The following is a 27,078-nucleotide window of genomic DNA, read 5'->3' on the forward strand; positions in this document are numbered from 1 at the left end:
AATAACACGGCACCAGAGTCTGCACCACCTGTATAATAATAACACGGCACCAAAGTCTGCTCCACCTGTATAATAATAACACGGCACCAGAGTCTGCACCACCTGTATAATAATAACACGGCACCAAAGTCTGCTCCACCTGTATAATAATAACACGGCACCAGAGTCTGTTCCACCTGTATAATAATAACTCGGCACCAGAGTCTGCTCCACATGTATAATAATAACACGGCACCAGAGTCTGCTCCACCTGTATAATAATAACATGGCACCAGAGTCTGCTCCACCTGTATAATAATAACACAGCACCAGAGTCTGCTCCATCTGTATAATAATAATAACACGGCACCAGAGTCTGCTCCACCTGTATAATAATAACACGGCACCAGAGTCTGCTCCACCTGTATAATAATAACACGGCACTAGAGTCTGCTTCACCTGTATAATAATAACACGGCACCAGAGTCTGCTCCACCTGTATAATAATAACACGGCACCAGAGTCTGCTCCACCTGTATAATAATAATAACACGGCACCAGAGTCTGCTCCCCCTGTATAATAATAACATGGTACCAGAGTCTGCTCCACCTGTATAATAATAACAAAGCACCAGAGTCTGCTCCACCTGTATAATAACAACACGGCACCAGAGTCTGCTCCACCTGTATAATAATAACACGGCACCAGAGTCTGCTCCACCTGTATAATAATAACACGGCACCAGAGTCTGCTCCACCTGTATAATAATAACATGGCACCAGAGTCTGCTCCACCTGTACTATAATAATAAATATCATTACCTGCTCCCAGACACATAAACGCGAGGTCTCCGCTTTATCTCACTCACTTCTCACCCGGAAGTACTTCCGGTCTGTGCCTTGTCCCTGTCGTATTATGAGCTCCAAAGGCTTCGACAAAATGGCCGCCGCTGTGCGTAACCGGAGACAGAGCGGCCTCATTGCATGAGGAAGTCAGCTGTTCGGAGTGGGCGTGGTTATGGGAGTCAGTGGGCGTGGTTTCACGCAGTGGTTTGTTTTATTCTTAAAATATGTTTTCTAATATAATATATAATATAATATATAATATAATATATAGCCTCATCAAACATCATATTATACTGCACAGCTTTATACTGACATTACCAGCATATTTCTACAGCCCAGATACCTTATACTAATAATATATATTACCTATACTGTTATATCCCACATTACTGTAATACTTATACAGCCCAGATACCTTATACTAATAATATATATTACCTATACTGTTATATCTCACATTACTGTAATACTTATACAGCCCCGATACCTTATACTAATAATATATATTACCTTTACTGTTATATCCCACATTACTGTAATACTTATACAGCCAAGATACCTTATACTAATAATATATATTACCTATACTGTTATATCCCACATTACTGTAATACTTATACAGCCAAGATACCTTATACTAATAATATATATTACCTATACTGTTATATCCCACATTACTGTAATACTTATACAGCCAAGATACCTTATACTAATAATATATATTACCTATACTGTTATATCTCACATTACTGTAATACTTATACAGCCCAGATACCTTATACTAATAATATATATTACCTATACTGTTATATCCCACATTACTGTAATACTTATACAGCCCAAATACCTTATACTAATAATATATATTACCTATACTGTTATATCCCACATTACTGTAATACTTATACAGCCCAAATACCTTATACTAATAATATATATTACCTATACTGTTATATCCCACATTCTCTGTACAGCGCTGCGGAATTAGTGGCACTATATAAATAAATGATGATGATTACTGTTATGAGTGCCGCCGCGACTAGATTCCTGGTCTCCCCGAAGTGACGGCCGGGACATCACTTCCGGCCGTTAACAAGGCAATGGCCGGACGCTTCTTCTGCAGCGCTGCGTCCCGGCAATGAATGAAAGCCGGGCGCATGTGCAAATTGGCCCCACCAGCCTGCGGGCTAATGAATGAAATAAATTAATTTATGCAGGAGGCTGTGTGACTTCAGAGCCAGGCTCTGATTGGCTGTTTGTACTATTTAAGGCAGGGAGGGCTTAGCCTCCCTGCCGGTTATAGCTTCCAGATTCCTGTGTTGCTGCCTGCTGCTGTTCTCCTGTACTCTTGGTGTTAAGCCTTTGGATTGTTGCCTGCCGTGTATGACCCCTGCCTGTTTCCTGGATTTGTCTTTTGCCTGTGCCCTTGACCTTTTGACCTGTACCTCCGTTTCTGCTGATTTGCCCGTGACCTCGACCCTTGGCGTGTTTCCTGATGTTTCTTCCTAGCAAGTGACCCCTGACCTCGGCCTGTTCTTTGGAATTGCTGTCTGCCATTACCCTCTGCTCCTGGGTTCCCCGCAGCTGGTACACGCCACACGACCCTCTGTAGTCTGCAGCCAAGTCTGTCCCCACCACTAGGGGCTCCAGTGAACACCTGACTGTCAGAGTAGACTCCGGGTGGTGTTGTACTGGTTGGAGGGGTTCCTGACACCTGTTCAGTATTGGAACTATCTTTATCGCACTTCACTGTGGCAACACATGGACTTTCTATGAACTTTTATTCATACACTAGCAGTAATAAACACATACCAGTTTTCTCTATTCTCTTTACAATATACCTAAGTGACACTTATCTATTTTGATTATTTCAATCTATATGTTTTTCAATACTATGGTTGAAACCCATTTATCTCTGTGATTTTTCATTTTTTTTATTTTATTTTTATTAAATGTTTAAATATCCATCTGTTTACTTTGTCCTAGCCTCCGATCCACCCTTTACCGGGGTCTTTTTCATACAATACACGTGCGCCCAGGGAGTTTATTCACTATTCCACATATTATGTTGCATATATATTGTATTGTGTGTATCTGTATATACACACAATATGTCGGAATGGATCGCTGAGTGCATTACCCAACCATTCCGGCTTGTGGAATGGGGCATTGAACACCTTAGCCATCCATTCCTGCTGTCAGAATTGGGCTCTTAATATCTTAGACAATTATTCCAGTTGGCGGAATGGGTCTCAGAGCACCTTAACCATTAATTCCGGGTGCCAGAATGGGGCTTAGAGTACCTTAGCCATCCAATCCAGCTATCGGAATTGATGTCTCAATATCTTAGCCATTCATTCCGTGTTCCGGAATGGATATCTGAGTACCTTAACCATTCATTCCAGGTGCCGGAATGGATGCCTGAATACCTTAGTCATCCCTTCCGGCTAGCAGAATTGGACTCAAAGTATCTTAGAGAACTACTCCAAGTGCCGGAATGGGGCTCTGAGTACCTTAGACATCCATTCAGGGTGCCGGAATGGATGTCTGAGTATCTTAGCGATCCATTCCAGATGTCAGAACAAGGTTTTGTTTATATTAATCATCCATTCCGGGTGCTGGAATGGATGACTAAGGAGCTCAGGGCATTTGATTCAAATGGTTGACATTTGTAGAACTCATTCACATCAGTCCCTGCCCCATTGGAGGTTACAGTCTAAACTCCCTAACGTCTTATTATTAGACTCATCATCATTCATTCTAAACATGGGGCAAACCTCTCTATTAGCATCTGAGGGATTTAAATTCAACATGTCCCTACAGATGCCGTAACTGATACTTGTCCAAGATACTAATCTATCATCACAGTAAATACTGTGAATAATAGGTGTTTGAGAGCTTGTATGAAACAATTTTAATATGAAAGTTTAAGGATTGGACATTTGTCGCTGAGTGTATAATTAATAACATTATCACTGTCTACATAAGACCCTTTTACCCTTTTTTATTGTAGAATGTACTAAATAAATGATAACTAGAATCTGATTGGTTGCTATAGGCAACATCTTGGCTTTTTCAAACCCGCAGTTTAGTAAATCTAGCCCAATGTGTATTTCCAACAAGGAACCAAATGCAGCCCTAGATTGTTAATTGCAAACACATCCCCCCCCCCCCCTGGCATAACAGTTGTTTAGAAGTCTATCTAAAAACAAACAATTAATTACACTGTCCTTTACAACCATGGCAGAGTGTGATGTCCTTTGATGGTTGTGAGATAATACAAGTCATCTTAACAATCTAACTGCATATATTTACACATCTGTGAGAATTAGGTGTCACCTACTTTGGTGAAGCACAAAACCTGGACAGTTAACAGAGAAATATAAATAAATATTTAGAACACAAATGCATTCAATTGAGTTCTAGGAATAATGACAACCAAACATTGAAATTAATTGAAACAAATTATATTTATTGGAACAGTGTTTATAAATAAATTTTACAAAAAAATACATTTTACATAAAAGAACAATAGTACATCATTATCTGTACTAATTGTATAAACACTGTCTGTTTTCAAATATTGAAATGTACAGAAACACATCTAAGTCTGTAATAGAGGTTATTTGGGGTTTTTGAATTAATACACTGTCTCCAGTTGGCCTAAATGAAGGGATTGATATACTGTATATATAGTGTCCTTTTTTAAATGAACTGTGTGTTGTAATTGTAAAGTCTACGTCATTCTCTGAAACAGAATCAGAATTTGACGGCAGATAAGAACCGCTTGGCCCATCTAGTCTGCCCATCTTTTTATTAACCTATGGTACTTTAAACCCCACTTGAGCCTTTATTCTTTATAAAGATAACCTTATGTTTAAACTGCTCTACTGTATTATCCTCTACCACCTCTGATGGGAGGCTATTCCACTTATCCACTACCCTTTCTGTGAAGTAATTTCTTCTCACATTTCCTCTGAACCTACTTCCCCCCCAGTGTCAGTGCATGTCCTCATGTTCTAATACTTCTCTTCCTTTGTAGAATGTTTCCCTTCTGTACCTTGTTCAAACCCTTGATATATTTGAAAGTTTCTATCATGTTCCCTCTTTCTCTTCTCTGTTCCAAACTATACATAGTAAGATCTTTGAGTCTTTCCAGGTAAGTTTTGAGCTATAGGCCATGCACCATTTTAGTTGCCCTTCTTTGTACAGTCTCTAATGTATTTATATCCTTCTGGACATAAGGCCTCCAGAACTGAACACAGTATTCTAGATGAGGCCGTACCAATGACCTATACACTGGTATTATTACTTTTCTATCTTTCTCCTACTGATTCCTCTCCCTATACAACCAAGCATCTAAATGGCCTTTCTCATTGCTTTGTTACATTGCTTATCTACCTTTAAGACACCTGAGATAGTGACTCCTAGATCTGTTTCCTCCTCAGTAGTTTCCATTATAGTGACATTAATACTATATTTAGCCTTTGGGTTTTTGAGACCCAAGTACATAATTTTGTATTTTTTGGCATTAAACTGTAGTTGCCACTCTTGACCATTCCTCTAGTCTACCTAGATCAGTGGTCAGGGAACAGGGGTAAATTACCCCAAATGGGGTAAAACTGAAATTCCTGGGGGTAATGCTGCCGATTCACATGCTGTCAGTTGGATTGTAGACCCCTTTAAATGTGAATTTGCTGTTGTACCAGAAGAGCCTGAAGGGTTGGCAGAGGCACTTCTTGAGCTTCGATGCAATAATGAAGCACGTATTGCATTTGAAAACAAAGCAGGTCTGTCATATTTTTGGATGTCAACAGGTGCAAAGGCATTCAAAATTACACATGAGGAGGCAGTCAAACAGCTGCTGCCTTTTGCAACAACCTACCTTTGCGAACAAGGATTTTCCACTCTAACGAACATAAAAACAAAGCAGAGAAATCGATTGGACGCTGAAGACTGTATTCAAATTACTCCGACATCAAAATGCCCCAATATTGATGCTCTCGTATTAAAAGTGAAGCAACATCATTTCTCCAAAACCTGAAGTTTTGAAGTTGAAGCTTTCAAAGAAATTTTGAATAGATTCAATAAAAAAAATAATTTTAATAATTAATATATGATTGCCTTCCTTTCAAATCAAGGGGTTAATGTTGGCGTATCTAAATATATTTTGGGTTAAAAGGTTAAAGTTCCCTGACCCCTGACCTAGATCATCAATCATTTGTTTTACCCCTCCTGATGTGTCTACCCTGTTGCATATCTTTGTGTCATCTGTAAAAAGGCATACTTCCCCTTCAATACCATCTGCAATGTCACCAATAAAGATATTAAAGACCATTGGTCCAAATACAGATCCTTGGTGTACTCCACTGGTCACCTTTCCCTCCTGTTAAGACCTTCTCCTCTGTAAATGTACTTGTATCTACCTCATTTTTACTATACTTGCAGCTTAACTGTGGCTCCTTCCCCGTTCTTTCTGTAGTGAACACTGCCGATGGCCAGAGGGGCTGGTCCCCATGTCCGCTGAGCAGCAACACTCTGCGCGCTGCTCGGCGGATGGAGAATCAGTGACAGCCGCCTATGCGACCAATCACATGGGACGACACCTGTCACGTGGTGCTGTCCCATGTGATTGCTCGCATAGGCGGCTATCACTGATTCTCCTTCTGCTGGGCAGTGCGCTGAGTGTTGCTGCTGGATGTAAGGTAAGTGTCTGTGTGTGTTTGTGTAATATGTCTGTGTGGCAAATAGTGTGAGTGGGGGCTTAAATGTATAAGACTTGCTATAGGGCTTCAACATTATTAAATAAAGTAATATATTTTACTGTCAATTAAATATACTCATTACCCATTAGTAAGGGATACTAGTATTTTAATGAATTTCTTTGTATTTATACAATGATTATTTTTAAGACTGAGCTAAAGAAACCAGCTACTACAAGTGGTGAAAGTGACCAAGACAGGTAGGAGAGAGAGCAGGGCAGTCTGCCAACTGTCCTGAATCTGGTGGGGCAGTCCTGAATTTGGGTGAATGTCTCCCTTAGTCAGGATTTGGTCCAACTGCAAGTACAGTTGGGAGGTATGTCCCGCTTCACAACGTACTGCTTGTGATGGCAAAGCTGTGTGCTTCTAACAGTAGTGCCTGTGTATTTGTATAAAATGATAAATGTATCTTTATAATGTATGTATCAATGCCCCATGTTGGCCACACCCAAAACACAATGAGGTCCCGCCCTATTTGGCGCCGCCACTGTGTGTCGGCACATATTTTCTTTCCTGCTGGAGCTGGGGTGGGCCTGTGTACCTTAAATGCCAGGGCTGATTTTTAGTCCCAGTCCGGCCCTGACTCAGAGTGATGTGGAGTAGGCGGGTACTCAGGGAGATGTGGAGCAGCCGGGTACTCAGGGTGATGTGGAGTAGCCGGGTACTCGGGGAGATGTGGAGCAGCCGGGTACTCAGGGTGATGTGGAGTAGCCGGGTACTCGGGGAGATGTGGAGCAGCCGGGTACTCAGGGTGATGTGGAGCAGCCGGGTACTCAGGGTGATGTGGAGTAGCCGGGTACTCGGGGAGATGTGGAGCAGCCGGGTACTCAGGGTGATGTGGAGCAGCCGGGTACTCAGGGTGATGTGGAGCAGCCAGGTGCTCAGGATGATGTGGAGCAGCCGGGTATTCAGGGTGATGTGGAGTAGATGGGTACTCTGGGGGATGTGGAGCAGCCTGGTACTCAGGATGATGTGGAGCAGCCGGGTACTCAGGGTGATGTGCAGTAGCCGGGTACTCAGGGTGATGTGGAGTAGCCGGGTACTCAGGGTGATGTGGAGCAGCCGGGTACTCAGGGTGATGTGCAGTAGCCGGGTACTCAGGGATATGTGGAGCAGCCGGGTACTCAGGGTGATGTGGAGTAGCCGGGTACTCGGGGATATGTGGAGCAGATGGGTACTCAGGGTGATGTGGAGCAGCCGGGTACTCAGGGTGATGTGGAGCAGCCGGGTTCTCGGGGATATGTGGAGCAGATGGGTACTCAGGGTGATGTGGAGCAGCCGGGTACTCAGGGTGATGTGGAGCAGCCGGGTACTCAGGGTGATGTGGAGCAGCCGGGTACTCAGGGTGATGTGGAGCAGCCGGGTTCTCGGGGATATGTGGAGCAGATGGGTACTCAGGGTGATGTGGAGCAGCCGGGTACTCAGGGTGATGTGGAGCAGCCGGGTACTCAGGGTGATGTGGAGGAGCCGGGTACTCAGGGTTATAGGGAGGAATTTGTGGAGGGTAATATATAATGTAATATAATGATGTGCCTGAGTTTGGTGGAAAAAATTGTTGCCCTCTGTTACATAAGGATTAAGGCCCGTGAAGGTGGTATGGAGAGTGTGTGTGAGGTTGTGCAGTCCCTTGCACTCTTAGCACCCAGTGAATAAGGAAAACCATCATAAAGTCTCTGTTTTCCCTCAGAATACGCTCCTGTATACCTATTATTTACATAATGAAAGAGTCCTGCAGACGCGCTCATTATACATGAAGTGTTGGAGACCTGCGTCTTCTTGGGCCTGTGTAGCCATTTCCATGTCCTTTAGCTGTTGTACTATTACTGTGGTCATGGGTTTTGTTGCTTGTTCCATCTTATTTAGCCTCTTCTTTCTTTAAGGAACATTGTAAACTACAAATAGAAATAACAAATATTGCGGAATATCAGTATTAATGGGGTATAATGAGGTATTATATAACTAAAAAAAGTTTTGATCCCTTTACCTATCCTCTTGCTGACCTGGTGGTCTATAGATCACCCAAGTATGAATAATTGCCTTGTCCCTGTTTATATGGTCACTCAAATGGCCTCAATTTTTTGTTCAGTACTTTGTATTAAAGTAGTATTTATGCTTTTTTCATATACATTACTACCCATCCTCTGATTCTGTACCACTCTGTCCTTCCTATATAAAGTATATCCGGTATAGCTATGTCCCAGTCATGATTTTCATTGCACCATGACTCTGTAATAACCACAATATCCAGATCATCCCTTGTCATTATCACACTTAGTTCTGGGATTTATTTCCTAAGCTCCTAGTATTAGTACATACAGCTCTAAGAGTTTTGTTTGTACATCTTCTGTTCCTGTCTTCTATGTTTTTCTCTGTTTATTCTGATTTGATCTGCGTTGTCTTCTGTTACTGTGGATCTGTTTCCTGTACTATTAGTCTGCAGAAACGATACCTCTTGCAGGGGCGCACGGAGGATTTGTCAGGGGAAGTTTCCTCAGCCCCCGGAAAAAAAATAATTCTAGAGACCTGTCGCGCATGCACGGCAGCGCCATTTCGGCTGCACTGTAGTATACAGCAGCCACGGCGTTGTCAAAGAAGCCTCCGCGGTGGTGCTGTATACAATACAGCACCGCCGCGGACGCTTCTTAGACAGCGCCGCGGCTGCTGTATACTACAGTGCCGACATGTAGGGCACTAATTAGTGGCGCTATATAAATAAATGGTGATGATGATGATGTGTCTATCCATTGGGGGCAGTATTTCTGGATGGATTTATCTTTGCTTTCTTTATAGTGATCGATTATAAATACATTGTGTATTACAGAGAGTCTGGGTTTGATCCCAATCTACAACATCTATAGTGCACAAAGCCCAATGATGGCTATTCTGGGTTGTCTGTCAATCTAAGTATCTCTTAGTACTATTGTATACGCTGTATTGCTGTGAGCACGCCGAGTCCCTACGTCTCTTCCTTCCTAACCGTTATCATTCAGCCTGTTCTAATGTATCTGTGCCCACTATATGTGCTCTTCTTGGGATCTCGTATTTGGTCTTAAATGATTCCCCCTGCGATCATGTGATCTGTCACAGGCAGAGCACATGATCGCAGGGGGAATGAATCCTCCACCCCTGCGATCGGATCCTGGTGCCTGGCTGTCACGGTGACAGCCAGGCTGAAGACAGAATAGCGGAGACCAGCGGCGGGCTCCAGGTAAGTCTGTGCTAAGCTGTTGTACCGGGCCCCCTGGTGAGCCCGGGCCCGGTACAACAGTACCCCCCCGTACCCCCCTGATGGCGGCCCTGTGAGCAGGGCTGCCAAGAGGAATTCAGGGCCCCGGTACAACAGTACCCCCCGTACCCCCCGATGGCGGCCCTGGGTACACACTACAGAAATTTCAACCAACTTTTTATGCCGAGCGATTTTACATGCGATGGATGGTCCGATCGCTCGGTCCATGGACTGCATACACACTAGCCTTGTTTAGGACGATAAAGGGAAGAGCAGACGTCCCTTTAGCGACTTTTTACAGCCATGTTGTCGTCAGCAATGACTAATTTCGTACTCACTGTTGTGGATCGGTCGGAAATTTATACACACTACACAGCGGAAACGAGATCGGAACGAAAATATTAAACGGTACGACAAACCAAATGAGGTGACAATCGGCCAGACTTTCGACCATCGTGTCACTGCACACACTGACCTGACTTTTGAACGAGCGGTTGTATGTCGGCTGATTTAGCCGATTATTGTATGAAAACTGTGTAGTGTGTACCCAGCTTTAGTTAGGATTTGATCTGACTACAAGGACAGTTGGGAGGTATGTCCTGCTTCACACTGTACTGGTTGTGAAGGCAGAACTGTGTGTATCTAACAGTTGTGTACACAGTATTACCTGTGTATTTGTGTAAAATGATAACCATGTTACATCATAGGGGTCCCCCAGTCTAAAGTAACCCAGGCCCTCCAGATCCTTAATAAAGCTTAATCCCTGGCTGCATTTAGGTTAACCCTCAAACAAATAATAACACTATTACTATATAGGGTGACGCAAAAACAAGTCCTTTTGCTGGCAAAAACATCAGGTTTTTAACGCAAAGAGGCTTTTTACATTTTGATAAATCAGCCCCTGTGTTCAGTACTGTAATAGAACATTATTGTATAATATATTGCTATAATAGGATTTACACTGCATTATAATCAGACAAGTATGTACAAAAAAAAAAAAAAGCTGTAGAATGAACGAACATATAAAATAAAACGCAATATAAAGTGAAGTTTGTTTTTTGTTGCATTATTTAAGATTTATCATTTATAATAATAAAGTATCGCTGGGTTAAGCAACACTAAAATACCCTCTAATTATTATTATAAATATATATTATACCGAAAACCACCCTTTAAAAATAGGCCGCTACTTATGGACAAGTGCTGTGTGCTTGTCCCCTGGGCTAAAGTCTGCCAGCCTGCCCCTGGCACGTCTTCTAGTTATGTTAACCATTGCCAGACTTAAAAGTATGAAACCATTTGCCATATAAATGTATGGGAAATAAATTGTTTGTTAATAGGTTAATTACATCAACAACCCACTGCAGGATGTCAGAATATGAGTATATATAGGTTATAGTGTTTCAGGATGCTATGTAGAGACCCCTCTCGGTAATGATATACCTTAACATATTTTTTAGTTTAACCAGAAGAGAATACAGACAGTAAGTGATGTTTCAGCTGATATGCAGTGAGATTAAGGTTTACAGGAAGAGACTGATTAATGTGAATGGAAGGGGGGAGAGACAGTAACACTATTCGGAACCTTCTGATTTGAAGCTCCCCACAGAGCAGGGCCATCTTAACAACATTATGGGCCCCTGGGCAAAGCAGTGCACCAGGGCCCCTACATATATGTATATATATATATAGATGTATAGGGATAGAGATATAGATATACATATATAGACATAGAGCTAGATAGATGTACTTGCTCTGTGACCCTTGAAGGTTTCTTTTGCAGGTTTTTTTTTTGCAGGGTTATTTATTCTAATTAAGAGCCCTGCCTATGGGGCCCCCTTGCACTTGGGGCCCCCGGGCACCTGCCCATCGTGCCCAATGGAAAAGATGGCCCTGTTACAGAGAGGAAATTTACTAAACCACATCTCACATCTAACAAGTTTACACCGTAAACATCAATCAATCCCACAGCAAATGAATGATTAACTAGCCAGACAGATACTACATGGACAGAATGGTCTTTTGTAAGTTCATTTGTTTAGTGAATATATATATGAGCTATTGATGTAACATTGGGAGTTGTCTCAAGCAGTCATTTTTAGTACTAGGTTCTCATTGATTTATATATAAGATCAGTTATTGTTGTAAGTGGTTTATTTATTAGATTTAGCATAGTTATAGGTGGATGTAATTTAATACCAAATGAGATTGGTACCAAATGAGAGTGTAAGAAATGTGATTTTCCATCAATATATTGACCCCCATTTAGCATTTAAGCATTTTATTGTTTTTCAACTATTTAAACTAGCAGAGGGGGTCAGTGAGCTAAACAGAAATAAAACAATCTGCTCCCCCAACCAAGAGGTATCATTCAACAGAAGACAATGCAGATCAAATCAGAATAAACAGAGAGAGATAAACATAGAAGACAGGAACAGAAGATGTACAAACAAAACTCTTGGAGCTACGTGTACTAATACTAGGAGCTTAGGAAATAAACTCCCAGAACTAAGTGCGATAATGACGAGGGATGATCTGGATATTGTGGTTATTTCAGAGTCATGGAGCAGTGAAGATCATGACTGGGACATAGCTATACCGGGGATATAGAAAGACAGAGTTTTAAAGAATCGGAGGAGGGGTAGCAATGTATGTGAAAAAAAGCATAAATACTACTTTAATACAAAGTATTGAAGAAAAAACAGACCCTTTGGGTAACCATAGAAACAGGGGAGAAGGTAGTTATTTGTACTTGGGTGATCTATAGACCAACAGGTCAGGAAGAGGAACTAGATAGGTAAAGGAGCCAAATTTTTTTTTTTAGGTATATAATACCCCCATTAACACTGCCACAAAACCCCAGATTTTTGCCGGAGCGATCCCAAGCAACCCGGTTGTAGGCTCAGTGTGAAAGGGGGTCCCTGCATCTACTCGAGTCTGATAACCTGGGAATTAGACCCAAGACTTTTGCAGGGTTATTCCTGTGTCAGTCCCGGGTCGCCGCCAGTGTGAACGATACGACCTGGGTTTTTCCAGCCGGGTCTCACAGAAAGGAGCTGATTGGGGAATTCGAGAGGCTGTAAGCTGAGTTCATTTCAATGCTGCAGAGTAGAAAGACGTTAAAGCATGTCACAGTGGCAGGAGGAAGAGGTGCGTGAGCTCCTGGCCATTAGAGGAGAGGAGGAAATAAACAAACAAATCACAGGCACTGTAAAAGATGCCACAGTGCACTACAACAGTGCAAACAAATTAAAGGCCATTAGAAAAAAGTACTCAAAAGTGTATGACCACAGCTGCAGAAAGAGTGGTGCCGGCCATATGGAATGGCCCTTTATGAACAGCGTAACGTGGTCTTTGGCAACTCTGCCCTGGCAAATCCAATAGCACTGTGCTCCTCATGCTGCCATGATGCGTACAGTCCTACACCTGAAAGCACTCAGCCTAGCGTGACATCACTTGTGATTAGTGATGATTCACAGGAAGAACATGCAGAATTAGATGCCGCAAATGTGAACTAAGACAGCATGAATATGTCTACAGAAGAACTGGCAGACTCACAAGCTTTCCCAGCGACATAACCGTCACCAGAGACACAACCTTCGGCAGCCGTTACTTTGAAACAGTAAGTTATTAACTTTAGTTTTTTTCAATGTTAAACTTTCATATATTTATTTAATTTACAATATAAATTTTAAAATTAAAAACATATGAAAACATGAAGATGTATATGTTACAGCATGAAACTAGTGTGCAGGAGGGAGGAGGCCTCAAGCACATATCAGCTTACAACACAGCTATTTTATTTTGCAGCAATATTCATTGATCCTTTGTGGACAAATGTTTTTTGTTTGTTATTCCCATTTGTAGTTTACAATGTTCCTCAAAGGAAGAAGAGGCTAAATAAGATGGAACAAGCAACAAAAGCCATGACCACAGTAATAGTGCAACAGCTAAAGGAAATGGATATGGCTGTACAGGCCCAAGAAGACGCAGGTCTCCAACACTTCATGGGTAATGAGTGCGGCTGCAGGACTCTATCATTACGCAAATAATAAATATGTAGGAGCGGATTCTGAGGGAAAAAAGAGAATTCACCACCTTGATGGCCTTAACCCTTATGTAACAGAGGGCAACAATGTTTTCCACCAAACTCAGGCACATCATTATACACCTCATATTACCCTCCACAAATTCCTCCCTATAACCCTGAGTACCCGGCTGCTCCACATATCCCTGAGTACCCGGCTGCTCCACATATCCCTGAGTACCCGGCTGCTCCACATATCCCTGAGTACCCGGCTGCTCCACATATCCCTGAGTACCCGGCTGCTCCACATATCCCTGAGTACCCGGCTGCTCCACATATCCCTGAGTACCCGGCTGCTCCCCATATCCCTGAGTACCCGGCTGCTCCACATATCCCTGAGTACCCGGCTGCTCCACATCACCCCGAGTACCCGGCTGTTCCACATCACCCCGAGTACCCGGCTGCTCCAGATCACTCCGAGTACCCGGCTGCTCCAGATCACCCAGAGTACCCGGCTGCTCCCCATCACCCCGAGTACCCGGCTGCTCCACATCACCACGAGTACCCGGCTGCTCCTCATATCCCCGAGTACCCGGCTGCTCCTCATATCCCCGAGTACCCGGCTGCTCCTCATATCCCCGAGTACCCGGCTGCTCCACATATCCCCGAGTACCCGGCTGCTCCACATATCCCCGAGTACCCGGCTGCTCCACATCACCCCGAGTACCCGGCTGCTCCAGATCACCCCGAGTACCCAGCTGCTCCACATATCCCTGAGTACCCGGCTGCTCCACATATCCCTGAGTACCCGGCTGCTCCCCATATCCCTGAGTACCCGGCTGCTCCACATATCCCTGAGTACCCGGCTGCTCCACATCACCCCGAGTACCCGGCTGTTCCACATCACCCCGAGTACCCGGCTGCTCCAGATCACCCCGAGTACCCGGCTGCTCCAGATCACCCAGAGTACCCGGCTGCTCCACATCACCCCGAGTACCCGGCTGCTCCACATCACCACGAGTACCCGGCTGCTCCTCATATCCCCGAGTACCCGGCTGCTCCTCATATCCCCGAGTACCCGGCTGCTCCACATATCCCCGAGTACCCGGCTGCTCCACATATCCCCGAGTACCCGGCTGCTCCACATCACCCCGAGTACCCGGCTGCTCCACATCACCACGAGTACCCGGCTGCTCCTCATATCACCGAGTACCCGGCTGCTCCTCATATCCCCGAGTACCCGGCTGCTCCACATATCCCCGAGTACCCGGCTGTTCCACATCACCCCGAGTACCCGGCTGCTCCAGATCACTCCGAGTACCCGGCTGCTCCAGATCACCCAGAGTACCCGGCTGCTCCACATCACCCCGAGTACCCGGCTGCTCCACATCACCACGAGTACCCGGCTGCTCCTCATATCCCCGAGTACCCGGCTGCTCCTCATATCCCCGAGTACCCGGCTGCTCCACATATCCCCGAGTACCCGGCTGCTCCACATATCCCCGAGTACCCGGCTGCTCCACATCACCCCGAGTACCCGGCTGCTCCAGATCACCCCGAGTACCCAGCTGCTCCACATATCCCTGAGTACCCGGCTGCTCCACATATCCCTGAGTACCCGGCTGCTCCCCATATCCCTGAGTACCCGGCTGCTCCACATATCCCTGAGTACCCGGCTGCTCCACATCACCCCGAGTACCCGGCTGTTCCACATCACCCCGAGTACCCGGCTGCTCCAGATCACCCCGAGTACCCGGCTGCTCCAGATCACCCAGAGTACCCGGCTGCTCCACATCACCCCGAGTACCCGGCTGCTCCACATCACCACGAGTACCCGGCTGCTCCTCATATCCCCGAGTACCCGGCTGCTCCTCATATCCCCGAGTACCCGGCTGCTCCTCATATCCCCGAGTACCCGGCTGCTCCACATATCCCCGAGTACCCGGCTGCTCCACATATCCCCGAGTACCCGGCTGCTCCACATCACCCCGAGTACCCGGCTGCTCCACATCACCACGAGTACCCGGCTGCTCCTCATATCACTGAGTACCCGGCTGCTCCTCATATCCCCGAGTACCCGGCTGCTCCACATATCCCCGAGTACCCGGCTGCTCCTCATATCACTGAGTACCCGGCTGCTCCACATATCCCCGAGTACCCGGCTGCTCCTCATATCCCCGAGTACCCGGCTGCTCCAGATCACCCAGAGTACCCGGCTGCTCCAGATCACCCCGAGTACCTGGCTGCTCCACATCACCCTGAGTACCTGGCTACTCCACATCACCCTGAGTACCTGGCTACTCCACATCACCCCGAGTATCCGGCTGCTCCTCATATCCCCGAGTACCCGGCTGCTCCACATCACCCAGAGTACCCGGCTGCTCCAGATCACCCCGAGTACCTGGCTGCTCCACATCACCCTGAGTACCTGGCTACTCCACATCACCCCGAGTATCCGGCTGCTCCACATCACCCCGAGAACCCGGTTGCTCCACATATCCCTGAGTACCCGGCCGCTCCACATCACCCTGAGTACCCGTCTGCTCCACATCACCCCGAGTACCCGTCTGCTCCACATCACCCCGAGTACCCGGCTGCTCCACATCACCCCGAGTACCCGTCTGCTCCACATCACCCCGAGTACCTGGCTGCTCCACATCACCCCGAGTACCCGTCTGCTCCACATCACCCCGAGTACCCGGCTGCTCCACATCACCCCGAGTACCCGGCTGCTCCACATCACCCCGAGTACCTGGCTGCTCCACATCAACCCGAGAACCCGGTTGCTCCACATCACCCTGAGTACCCACATTACCGTCAGTTATAGTTAATGGAAGTATGTATTATAAAGTTCTAATGTTTATCTTTGTTTAAGGCAAGAATATTTATAATGTTACCTATATATACAATGTTTGTATTATAAGCACTGGAAAAATGTTTAACCTTACACTACTGTTATTGGCACGTTTGTCAAATAATGTATATATGTACATTTGTTACATTTATAATATACAGAGCTTTGTGAAAACAAACACACTTTTTTCTTTATATCGGAACATATGACTAAATATATACTCTTTTAAAAATACTTTTATATGTCGAATAATAACATTTTGGTCACTGCCCACTTTGGTACGGCCTCATCTAGAATACTGTGTTCAGTTCTGGAGACCATATCTCCAAAAGGATATAAATACATTAGAGACTATACAAAGAGGGGCAACTAAAATGGTGCATGGCCTACAGCACAAAACTTACCCAGAAAGACTCAAAGATCTTTATATGTATATCTTGTAGCAGAGAAGGGAACGGGAGAGAGGATAGAAACTTTCACATGTATCAAGGGTTTGAACAAGGTACAGGAGGGAAACATTCTACAAAGGATGAGAAGTATTAGAACACGAGGACATGTACTGACACTAGGGGGAAGAGAAGTATTAGAACACGAGGACATGCACTGACACTGGGGGGAAGAGAAGTATTAGAACACGAGGACATGTACTGACACTGGGGGGAAGAGAAGTATTAGAACACAAGGACATGTACTGACACTGGGGGGAAGAGAAGTATTAGAACACGAGGACATGCACTGAGACTGGAGGGAAGAGAAGTATTAGAACACGAGGACATGCACTGACACTGGGGGGAAGAGAAGTATTAGAACACGAGGACATGCACTGACACTGGGGGGAAGAGAAGTATTAGAACACGAGGACATGCACTGACACTGGGGGGAAGAGAAGTATTAGAACACGAGGACATGCACTGACACTGGGGGGAAGAGAAGTATTAGAACACGAGGACATGCACTGACACTGGGGGGAAGAGAAGTATTAGAACACGAGGACATGTACCGACACTGGGGGGAAGAGAAGTATTAGAACACGAGGACATGTACCGACACTGGGGGGGAAGAGAAGTATTAGAACACGAGGACATGCACTGACACTGGGGGGAAGAGAAGTATTAGAACACGAGGACATGCACTGACACTGGGGGGGAAGAGAAGTATTAGTACAAGAGGACATGCACTGACACTGGGGGGAAGAGAAGTATTAGAACACAAGGACATGCACTGACACTGGGGGGAAGTAGGTTCAGAGGAAATGTGAGCAAAAACTACTTCACAGAAAAGGTAGTGGATAAGTGGAATAGCCTCCCATCAGAGGGGGTAGAGGCTAATACAGTAGAGCTGTTTAAACATAAGATTATCTTTATAGAGAATAAAGGCTCAAATGGGGTTTAAGGTACCATAGGTTAATAAAAAGATGGGCAGACTAGATAAGCGGTTCTTATCTACTGTTAAATTCTATGTTTCAGAGAATGACATACATGGGTCTGTCAGGACTATAGCTATCCATTCTGGGTGCTGGAATGGGTCTCAGAGCTCCAAAGCTATCTAGTCGGTGTGCCGGAATGTGGTTCTGAGTACCTTATCCATCCATTCCAGCACCCAGAATGGATGATTAATATAAACAAAACCTTATTCCGGCACCCTGAATGGATGGCTAAGGTACTCAGAGCCCCATTCTGGCACCCAGAATGGATGGTTAGGTATAGGTACTCTGAGCCCCATTCTGACACTTGGAATAGTTCTCTAAGATACTTAGAGCCCAATTCTGCTAGCTGGAATAGATGACTAAGGTACTCGGACATCCATTCCGGCACCTGGAACGAATGACTAAGATATTGAGACATCAAATCCGCTAGCTGGAATAATTGTCTAAGATACTGAGAACCCAATTCTGACAGCAGGAGTGAATTACTAAGGTGTTTAGAGCCCCATTCTGGCAGCCGGAATGGAAAATTAAGGTCCTCTGAGCTCCATTCTGACAGGCATAATGGATGGCTAAGGTGTTCAGAGCCCCATTCCAGCAGCTGGAATGGATGCTAAGGTCCTCGTATATACTTCTGTATTCTGCTGTCTGAAAACAGTCCTCTTCTACCTTCCCAGTCCAGCCGCCGCTGCGCTGTAACTCCTGTCTCTTCTCAGCTCCCCTAAGTCCACTAGCAGCATCAATACATCAGATGCTGCGAGGACAGAGGGCAGAGTTCACAAGCCAGGAGGAGTGACCTGTTGGCATATGAACTTAGACACACAACACATGCATACTTGCGTGTCCACGGCTGTATTTTAAATTGTATTGAAGCATCTGGAGCAAAGATGCGTCAACCATCTTCAAAATCATAACTTGCATTTGGTCATGTAAGTGCAAAATGTACATTTCATATCTAATGAATGTCAAGTTCTACAAAGGGCGTGCTTCGTTTGTGGCTCCACATCCTTACTGTTCTGCACTTGCACGTTAATGCACCTAAACCACCTCTTCAAGTGCTAGGGGCCGTAAGTGTAAGATACAAGCAAAATATGACGCAAGTTATGCACAGTGCATCAATTTTGCACCAAGACGCTTCTTTACAATGTACAAATACACTTTATTTCAATTCTAAAATCAGTCCCTATATGCCCTCCACTTCACATTTTATACTGTCAGATTCACAATGCTGTGTCCCCCTATGCTGCACAAAGATAGAGAACGTTCCAAGAAGTTTTGGTACAACCAAATGTATACAGCATTTATCATATACACTGATACCATGAGTTACTTTACTCACAAGTAAATGAGATCAAGAATAGCAGCTGAATGAACTTACATGTAAAGTTTTATTTAAGGTATCAATATTTGGCAGAGCAAAACTTTGACATTAAGCTATATCTCTATAATAACAGATATGTTGTCTACCTTTGGATTTTGTCATATGTACATAGTTTGCATTTGTTCACAGAACTCATTAGGAGCATAAATTTCGTTCTCTCCTATGTGGAATGTCTGATGTCTAAAAACAACGGACCTACAAGTAAAACATTTCCCACATTCTGCACAAGTGTATAACAACTAGGTTTATCACCTGCATGAATTATGATGTGTAAGTAAATTACAAATGTGTTTATTCATACTCTCTTTATTGATTGATCAGGTTTTATGCAGATTAAATCTCATATGAGAGCAAAGCAAAAAAAAAAGAGTAAATTTGCTCCTGGACAAACCATGTTACAATGCAAAGGGTACAAATTAGTTAATTATTTTGCACATAAGGAAAATACTGGCTGCTTGTTCATGTAGCACACAAATATTTGATAGCTTTATTTTTATAATGAAATTAAGTTGATCTAGGGCACGTACTATGCCAACTATAAATCTGTCCCCACATTTTAAATGTATCTCCCCCTTCAATGCAACATGGATTTGTTAAGGTGCAAATTTACTCCTTTTCCATGGTTTCCTTAAAGACTCAGGCCCATATAGTTTAATAGAGGTATATAAGTATCTGTTAAAGATTCACAAAGTTGTTTTGTGGGCATAAGAAAGATCAGCATAAAACAGTTGAGAGGGCATTTATTGAAATGCTTTCACTGTAGTAAACTTACAATGAGTACATGGAGGACTGAGTTTTTGGTTAAGTTCACAGCAGTGGCCAAAATGGGAAGCACAACCAAAGCATATGGTTTTGACAATAAAGGGATCCAGTTGAGTGGTATAGGTGACAGTTGGGTCCAAATTTGCTATATGGACAAGTAGTAAAATGTGATTTTTGTACTTAATGTATTTAATCCTTAAATGGGGAACACTGGATATTCTGGGCTTATAGAGTGCAGTAACAGGAGCCTGGGCACTTTTAAATTTGCAGGCAAAACTTTACAGCCAAAACAAAATCACCTCCTCCTCCTCTTTACCCCGGTGGCCAGCTGGACATTTTAGATTTTTTTCTAACAAAGCCCTGAGGACAGAACCAAGAACTAGGACTACAGCACAAAAGGGAGAGGAGAGAACAACAAACTTGAACAAAAACCCATAAAAAGGAAATTAAGAAATGAACAAACAGCATAATGTGTGGGCACCAGATTCCCAAGAAGAGAAGTAAACAGGCCAAACTGATAAAAAAAATAAAAAAGAAAAAGAAAAGATAGGAAACAAATTTTTTTTGCACCAGGAGGTATACATCTTTCACATCCTGAGTTAATTCCTTGCCAAAACCAGGATCCTAACCCAGAGCTGGATCTGAACCACAGCAACCGTGAGCCAGCCAGCCAAGACCCTCTGGAGTAGAAAGAAATCTAAACTAGCAGGTCTGGTCCTGTAGTCAGATGCCACAACAGACCATCAGCCTTGATGAAAATGTCCAAGAGAATAACTGCATTCCAGTATTCCACCCCTACAGTGAGTACCACAATGGATAGAAGGTTACGCTCATTGCAAGATCCCACAGGTTCCTCATGGACAGGACACTTTTGGTTATTCCTCATGATTGAGGTATGTCACTGCAATGTCATAGTCTGATTGCATTTCACCAGCCTTTCCTCACCAGAACGATGTGCTCTGACATGGGCATTGAAAATCTGAAATATCGGAATACCCTGATGTCCCAAGACCCTGGAGGTGCTATGAATAGTGGCAGTCTCCAAGACTGACTTCCATAGGCAATAGTTCATATCCCAAGTAGAAAAGGCGCCCCCTTAATAAGGGAGTCACCCTTCAGCCAACAGATGAGCGCGGCCTTAGACAGTCAGATGACTTGCTCAGCTGATGATGAAATTCGATCTATAAGCTCATTCTGAAACTCCCTCGAGTGCATAAATACAAAGTGCATCGTCTTAAAGGAGAAGACCATCTGGGCATAGGACTTTTAAGCAAAAGTAAACAGACACCAGTCTGATCAAACAGGGTCTTCATGAGCCCCCTCTAGGAGAAATTTGTTCATCTGTCAAGACCACCCTGTGCTGGTTTGAGATTCGAAGGTCTGGGCCATCTCCTGAACATGATCCTGCCACAACTTAGGAGGATGCCCCACCTTGATCTGCAGATCTTCTTGGTAGGCATGATAGGCACCACCCTGGCAACACCCTTGACATGGAAGACTAGTCGAAATATATAGCCGACACTAAAAAAAATGGGACCACACAGCGAATCTGGGTTTGCACTGGTGTTCCTTCCACCAAGATATGTAGGTACATATTCCTGCTGTCCAAGAACACCATGAACCTGCTCCCTGCTGAAGATTAGAGTCCTCCAAGACTCCATCCTGAACTTGCCCATCCGAAGTTGGATATCCAGGGATAACAGGTCTAGAATGGGAAGAGATAAAAGGAAAAAAATCCAATATCTCTTGCTTTTGTGGGACTAAAACCATTACTCCTGTTCCTTACAACCAGGCATATGTGGTGGGAACACACCTTTAATAAAAGGAGACTGGATCCACCACTATAGCCCCCAAGTAGGTAATCTGGTCGACATGCTATCAGCAGGTTTGGGGCTTTGACACTTGGCTGCCTAAACAGGTTTACTTATGTCGAACTCCACAAGGAGCAGAGGTTATTCCCTGGAGGTTTGACTCCTCGCCCTCTCCGAGTAAAGAAAAGTACGAAACCTGTAGCCCCTACGCTTAAAGCAAGAACAGTAAGAAAGGAAATCTCTCTACCTGTGGCCAGATAAATAATCCTGTTCAGTTCAGGACCAAACAAAAATCTCTCCAGGGAAGGGTAAATACTCCATAGTCATTTATGGACTCTGCATCAATGGTGGCTTCTCCCAGATATTCGTAAGACTCCTGCATATGCTCCAAATGAGGAAATCCGCTTGGGGTATTCCAGGCTGCAGACCTTCCGCCAATAGCACCAACCACAGATCCACTGGCTAACCCAAGCTACTAAGCATATAAGGGTGGCCCCTGTTGCCATGTAAATGACTTAAGGGTATTCTATCCATGCTATTCCATAAGGTAGCAAATCAGAATGGAGGTGATCTTAGAGAGGCAAGCTACGGGTGCATATACCCAAGTCAGAGCTTTTCGTCCCTCTGTATCTTTGCGAGCGAGAAAATAAAAAGGGGATTGACACCTGGGGGAGATTTGAACTCACAATCAGGCTAACCCATTCCTCACCTAAAACGTCTTCCAACTGAGGGGAAGAGAGGGAATGAAAGTATGTTTCATTGAACTCCGCATAGCATATAGACAGGCATCCTTGATTCCCCACTGCCCTGACTATCTAGTGTCTCCCTGATGGCTTACACAAAGTCCTTTGTACTTACTTTTGGAATCAGGACATGTGGAAACTCAAGGGTAAGAGCCTTCAGACAACTCACTTTCCTCTTGAGAGAACTCCTTAGAGTCTTGAACCTCCAAAGACTGAAGAGAAGCAGGGGTTTGGTACTTCTATGAATTAGTTGCAGAGGCGGAGTCCAAAAATCTCTACAGGAGATGTACCAACCTCACCAGGCCTTGTGCCCAGGTTGGCTTATCTGGTGGTACAACAGCCCGAGACCCACAGCTGTACATTACCAAAAATTAAGCATCTGTTCTCAAGTTACCCCTGAGGGGGCAGAGGAGGGTAGGTAGCCGCTCAGCCCCTTCTGAAAGATGGCTAGCTACATAGGCAGTGCAAAGCAATAGACCACATACCTCACACCCAGGCAAAACAATGGAACCTCCCCCCCCTGCTGGCAAATGTGGTTGCAGAATCTCTGCCTTAACTGCTACTGCTAAGCATCAGCACCTGACTGCCACTAAACAATACTTTAAAGCATTTCCCACATTTAGAACAAAAGGATGGTTTCCCTCCAGTGTGACATCTACGATGCATAAGAAAGTGCTTTACTAGTAAACCATCTGTCACATTTTGATGTGCAACAAAACTCGACTTCCTGAGTGAATATTTCCCAAACTCATAAAATAAGTATAAGTATACTCATGTGAATTTGCTGGTCAAAACGTTTCCCAAACTCAGAGCAAATGTATGGCCTCTCCTTTGTGACTTCTTTCATGTTTAATTAAGGATGTTTTGTAAGTAAAACCCTTCTCACATTCAGAGCAAGAATATCGTTTCTCGCCCGTGTGAATTCTCTGATGGGTATTGCATTGTGATTTAGTATTAAATGATTTCCAACATTCAGAGCAAGAATATGGTTTTTCTCCTGTGTGAATTCTCTGATGTGTATTGCAACATGATTTACTACTAAATGATTTTCCACATTCAGAGCACGAATATGGTTTTTCTCCTGTGTGAATTCTCTCATGGATATTACAATGTGCTTTATTGCTAAAACCTTTTCCACAATCAGAACAAGAATATGGTTTCACTCCTGTATGAATTCTCTGATGATGCACAAGAATTGATTTAATGGGGAAACATTTACCACACTCAGAGCAAGAGTACGGCTTACTTGTGGTGTGATATCTCTGATGACTAAGAAGCATCCAATTAGTTGTAAAGCAGTTTCCACATACAGAACAAGAATATGGTCTTTCTCCTGTGTGACTTCTCTGATGTGTAATAAGCTTTGATTTACTGATAAAACATTTCCCACATTCAGAGCAAGAATATGGTTTTTCTCCTGTGTGAATTTTCTTATGTTTATTGCAATCTGATTTACTTTTAAATGATTTCTCACATTCAGAGCAAGAATATGGTTTTTCTCCTGTGTGAATTCTTTGATGTGTATTACAGTGTGATTTTCTATTAAATGATTTCCCACATTCTGAGCAAGAATATGGTTTCTCACCTGTGTGAATTTTCTGATGTTGAACAAGGTATGCTTCCTGATTAAAACATTTCCCACATTTAGAGCAAGAATATGGTTTTTCTCCTGTGTGAATTTTCTGATGTTTATTGCAATCTGATTTACTATTAAATGATTTCCCACATTCAGAGCAAGAATATGGTTTTTCTCCTGTGTGAATTCTTTGATGTGTATTGCAATGTGATTTACTAGTAAATGATTTCCCACATTCAGAGCAAGAATATTGTTTCTCTCCTGTGTGAATCCTCTGATGTACAAGAAGGTTTCTTTTCCTAGTAAAACACTTCCCACATTCAGAACAAGACCAAAATTTGTCTTCAACGTTATCATTAACATTTTTTCTCTGGTAGCTTGCACGGCTGAAGTTATTCAAACATTTTTCTCCATTTAAAGAAGATTCCATTTGCACCTCAATAAGAGTAGATGTATATTGTGTATGATCTGTGGGTGTATAAGTGTCAGCAGGTAGGAGATTCCCTTGTTCACGTGAGTCAGATTCCTCCTTAATATAAGCAGATATATATTGTGTATTGTCTGTGGGTGTATAAATATCAGTGTGTGGGAAATTTCTTTCTTCACATGATATAGTTTCTTCCTTAATATGAGTATCTGCATAACCATCAGTGTTTGTGAGATGTCCTCCTTCCCATGAGATCGATTCCTCCTTAATACGATCAGATGGATCCTTATGTAGTTCTGTTGGGGAAAAGGAATGGTGGTTAGCTTTATGAAATGTTATTTTACCCTCACCATTAATTCTGTGAAACAAGAGTATAAATCCCACGATCAATTCCTTATGTATTATTATCAGAGAGTGTGGTTGTCAGCTTTAACCAAAAAAAGCCATGGTTCCCACCACAGCATTCAGGGACCTTCCAAACTCTACAGAAGTACTTGATAGCAAGTCCACCATCATCACCTCCTCCTCCTCCTCTCTACCACTTTTACACAGAAGCCATTATAGGAGCAGCACATCCACTTAGTGTTTCATCATCACGACAATACGTAGTAGCATCAAGCTGAATCCCAGGGGCTTCAGACAATAGGAAAGGGTCACCCTTAGGCTCTGATGCCGCTGCAATTAGCAGTGATGATGAAAAACTAAGCAGATGTGCTGCTGCTATAACGGTGTAAGTGTAGCGTAACAGGAGGGGGGGCTTAAAACAGTGAGGAAAGAGTATGGGACCAGACACCAAGCTTATTAATAGAAATGTTGCATCGTCTCCAACAATTGTGATATGATGAAAATAACATTTAATTGATAGCCAAACAAAAAGACACAATGGTAATTAATGTAAGAACTATGGAAATAAATGCAACGATTGTTTTTGCCCATCTTTTGTCTTCATTCCCTATTACATCCACCAGTGACCCACAGAGCACATTCTGTGGTTAACAAATACCAAACAGCCACACATCAAATATGCAAAAATTAAGTTATCATATTGTCATCATTAACACAGAGGTATATTTACTAAACTGCGGGTTTGAAAAAGTGGAGATGTTGCCTATAGCAACCAATCAGATTCTAATTTTCATTTATTTAGTGCATTCTACAGAATGACAGATATAATCTGATTGGTTGCTATAGGCAACATCTCCACTTTTTCAAACCCGCAGTTTAGTAAATATACCCCATATTCTGCTATAGAGCCTAGTAATTTACTATTATTAGATAAATACGGGTAACTTCACATATGGTACTGCCCATGGGGGAGGGTCACAGGTAATGTCTATGTGGTAATGCACAGCGTGGATCATAAGATACTCACTCCTTTTGACCCAGCTGTGTTCTTTTCCCATTATTATTTATTATTGTTTATTTATAAGGCACCACATAAATCTGCAGCGCCACACAGTGGGGAGAAGAGCATATATAACAAAGTTTACATACGACAAAACAGGCAAAAAAAGAAGGACAGACTGGAAGCATAACAGTAAGACAAGCTAGAATCACGAGCCTAAACACAAAATACAATGCACAAGATGTAAGAATAGGTGACATAGAGAACATTTGGGGCCTAAGTCATTAAGGAGAGCAAGGTAACAAAAAAAAAAAAAAAAAGGGAGTAAATTTGATCCTGGACAAACCAAGTCTCAATGCAAAGAGTACAGAGATTAGTTTATTATTTTGCATGTAAGGAAAATACTGGCTGTTTTTCCATGTAGCTCACAAACACTTGATAGATTTATTTTTACACTGAAATGTAAGGTTGATCTAGGACATGCCCTACCCAAGCTATAATTTTATCCCCACATTTTAAATTTACCTCCCTCACCAATGCAACATGGTTTTGACAAAGTGCCAATTTACTCATTTTATTTGTTGCTTTGCTCTCCTTAATGACTCCGGTCATTCATGTTCTCTGACCCTCCCGGCCGCATTATAAGATTATAACCTGTCATTCACTGTGAAGGGTTTGTTCCCAGTCTTTGGCGTTTGCCTTGAACTGGACCCATCGGGGTAAGGATTAGATGACTCAGTACTTGATTAAGAACTTATTTTTATGATTATGGAATAAGTAATGTTGTATCAATTTATTTAAAGTTATTTTGAAAGTTTTCTTGTTTTTATGTTAAGCCACAACATAGCAGAATGTGCTAAATGTGTAACTGTTCTATGAGACTCTCTAACCCAGTGCCGTAACTAGCCATTTTAGT

General features: G+C 43.4%; 2 protein-coding genes across 13 annotated transcripts in view; both read right to left on the minus strand.

The window, feature by feature from the left end:
• Positions 1-27,078, minus strand: part of LOC142159778 (uncharacterized) — a 627,000-nt gene that overhangs the window by 254,568 nt on the left and 345,354 nt on the right. The window lies entirely within an intron of this gene.
• Positions 19,483-27,078, minus strand: part of LOC142159899 (uncharacterized) — a 335,145-nt gene continuing 327,549 nt past the window's right edge. The window contains exon 2 of the mRNA XM_075214758.1: positions 19,483-25,113. Coding sequence (XP_075070859.1) covers positions 23,621-25,113 — 1,493 coding nt within the window. The 3' untranslated portion in view covers positions 19,483-23,620. The remainder of the gene's footprint in view (positions 25,114-27,078) is intronic.

Source organism: Mixophyes fleayi, chromosome 6, assembly GCF_038048845.1.
Source record: "Mixophyes fleayi isolate aMixFle1 chromosome 6, aMixFle1.hap1, whole genome shotgun sequence".
NCBI lineage: Eukaryota > Metazoa > Chordata > Amphibia > Anura > Limnodynastidae > Mixophyes > Mixophyes fleayi.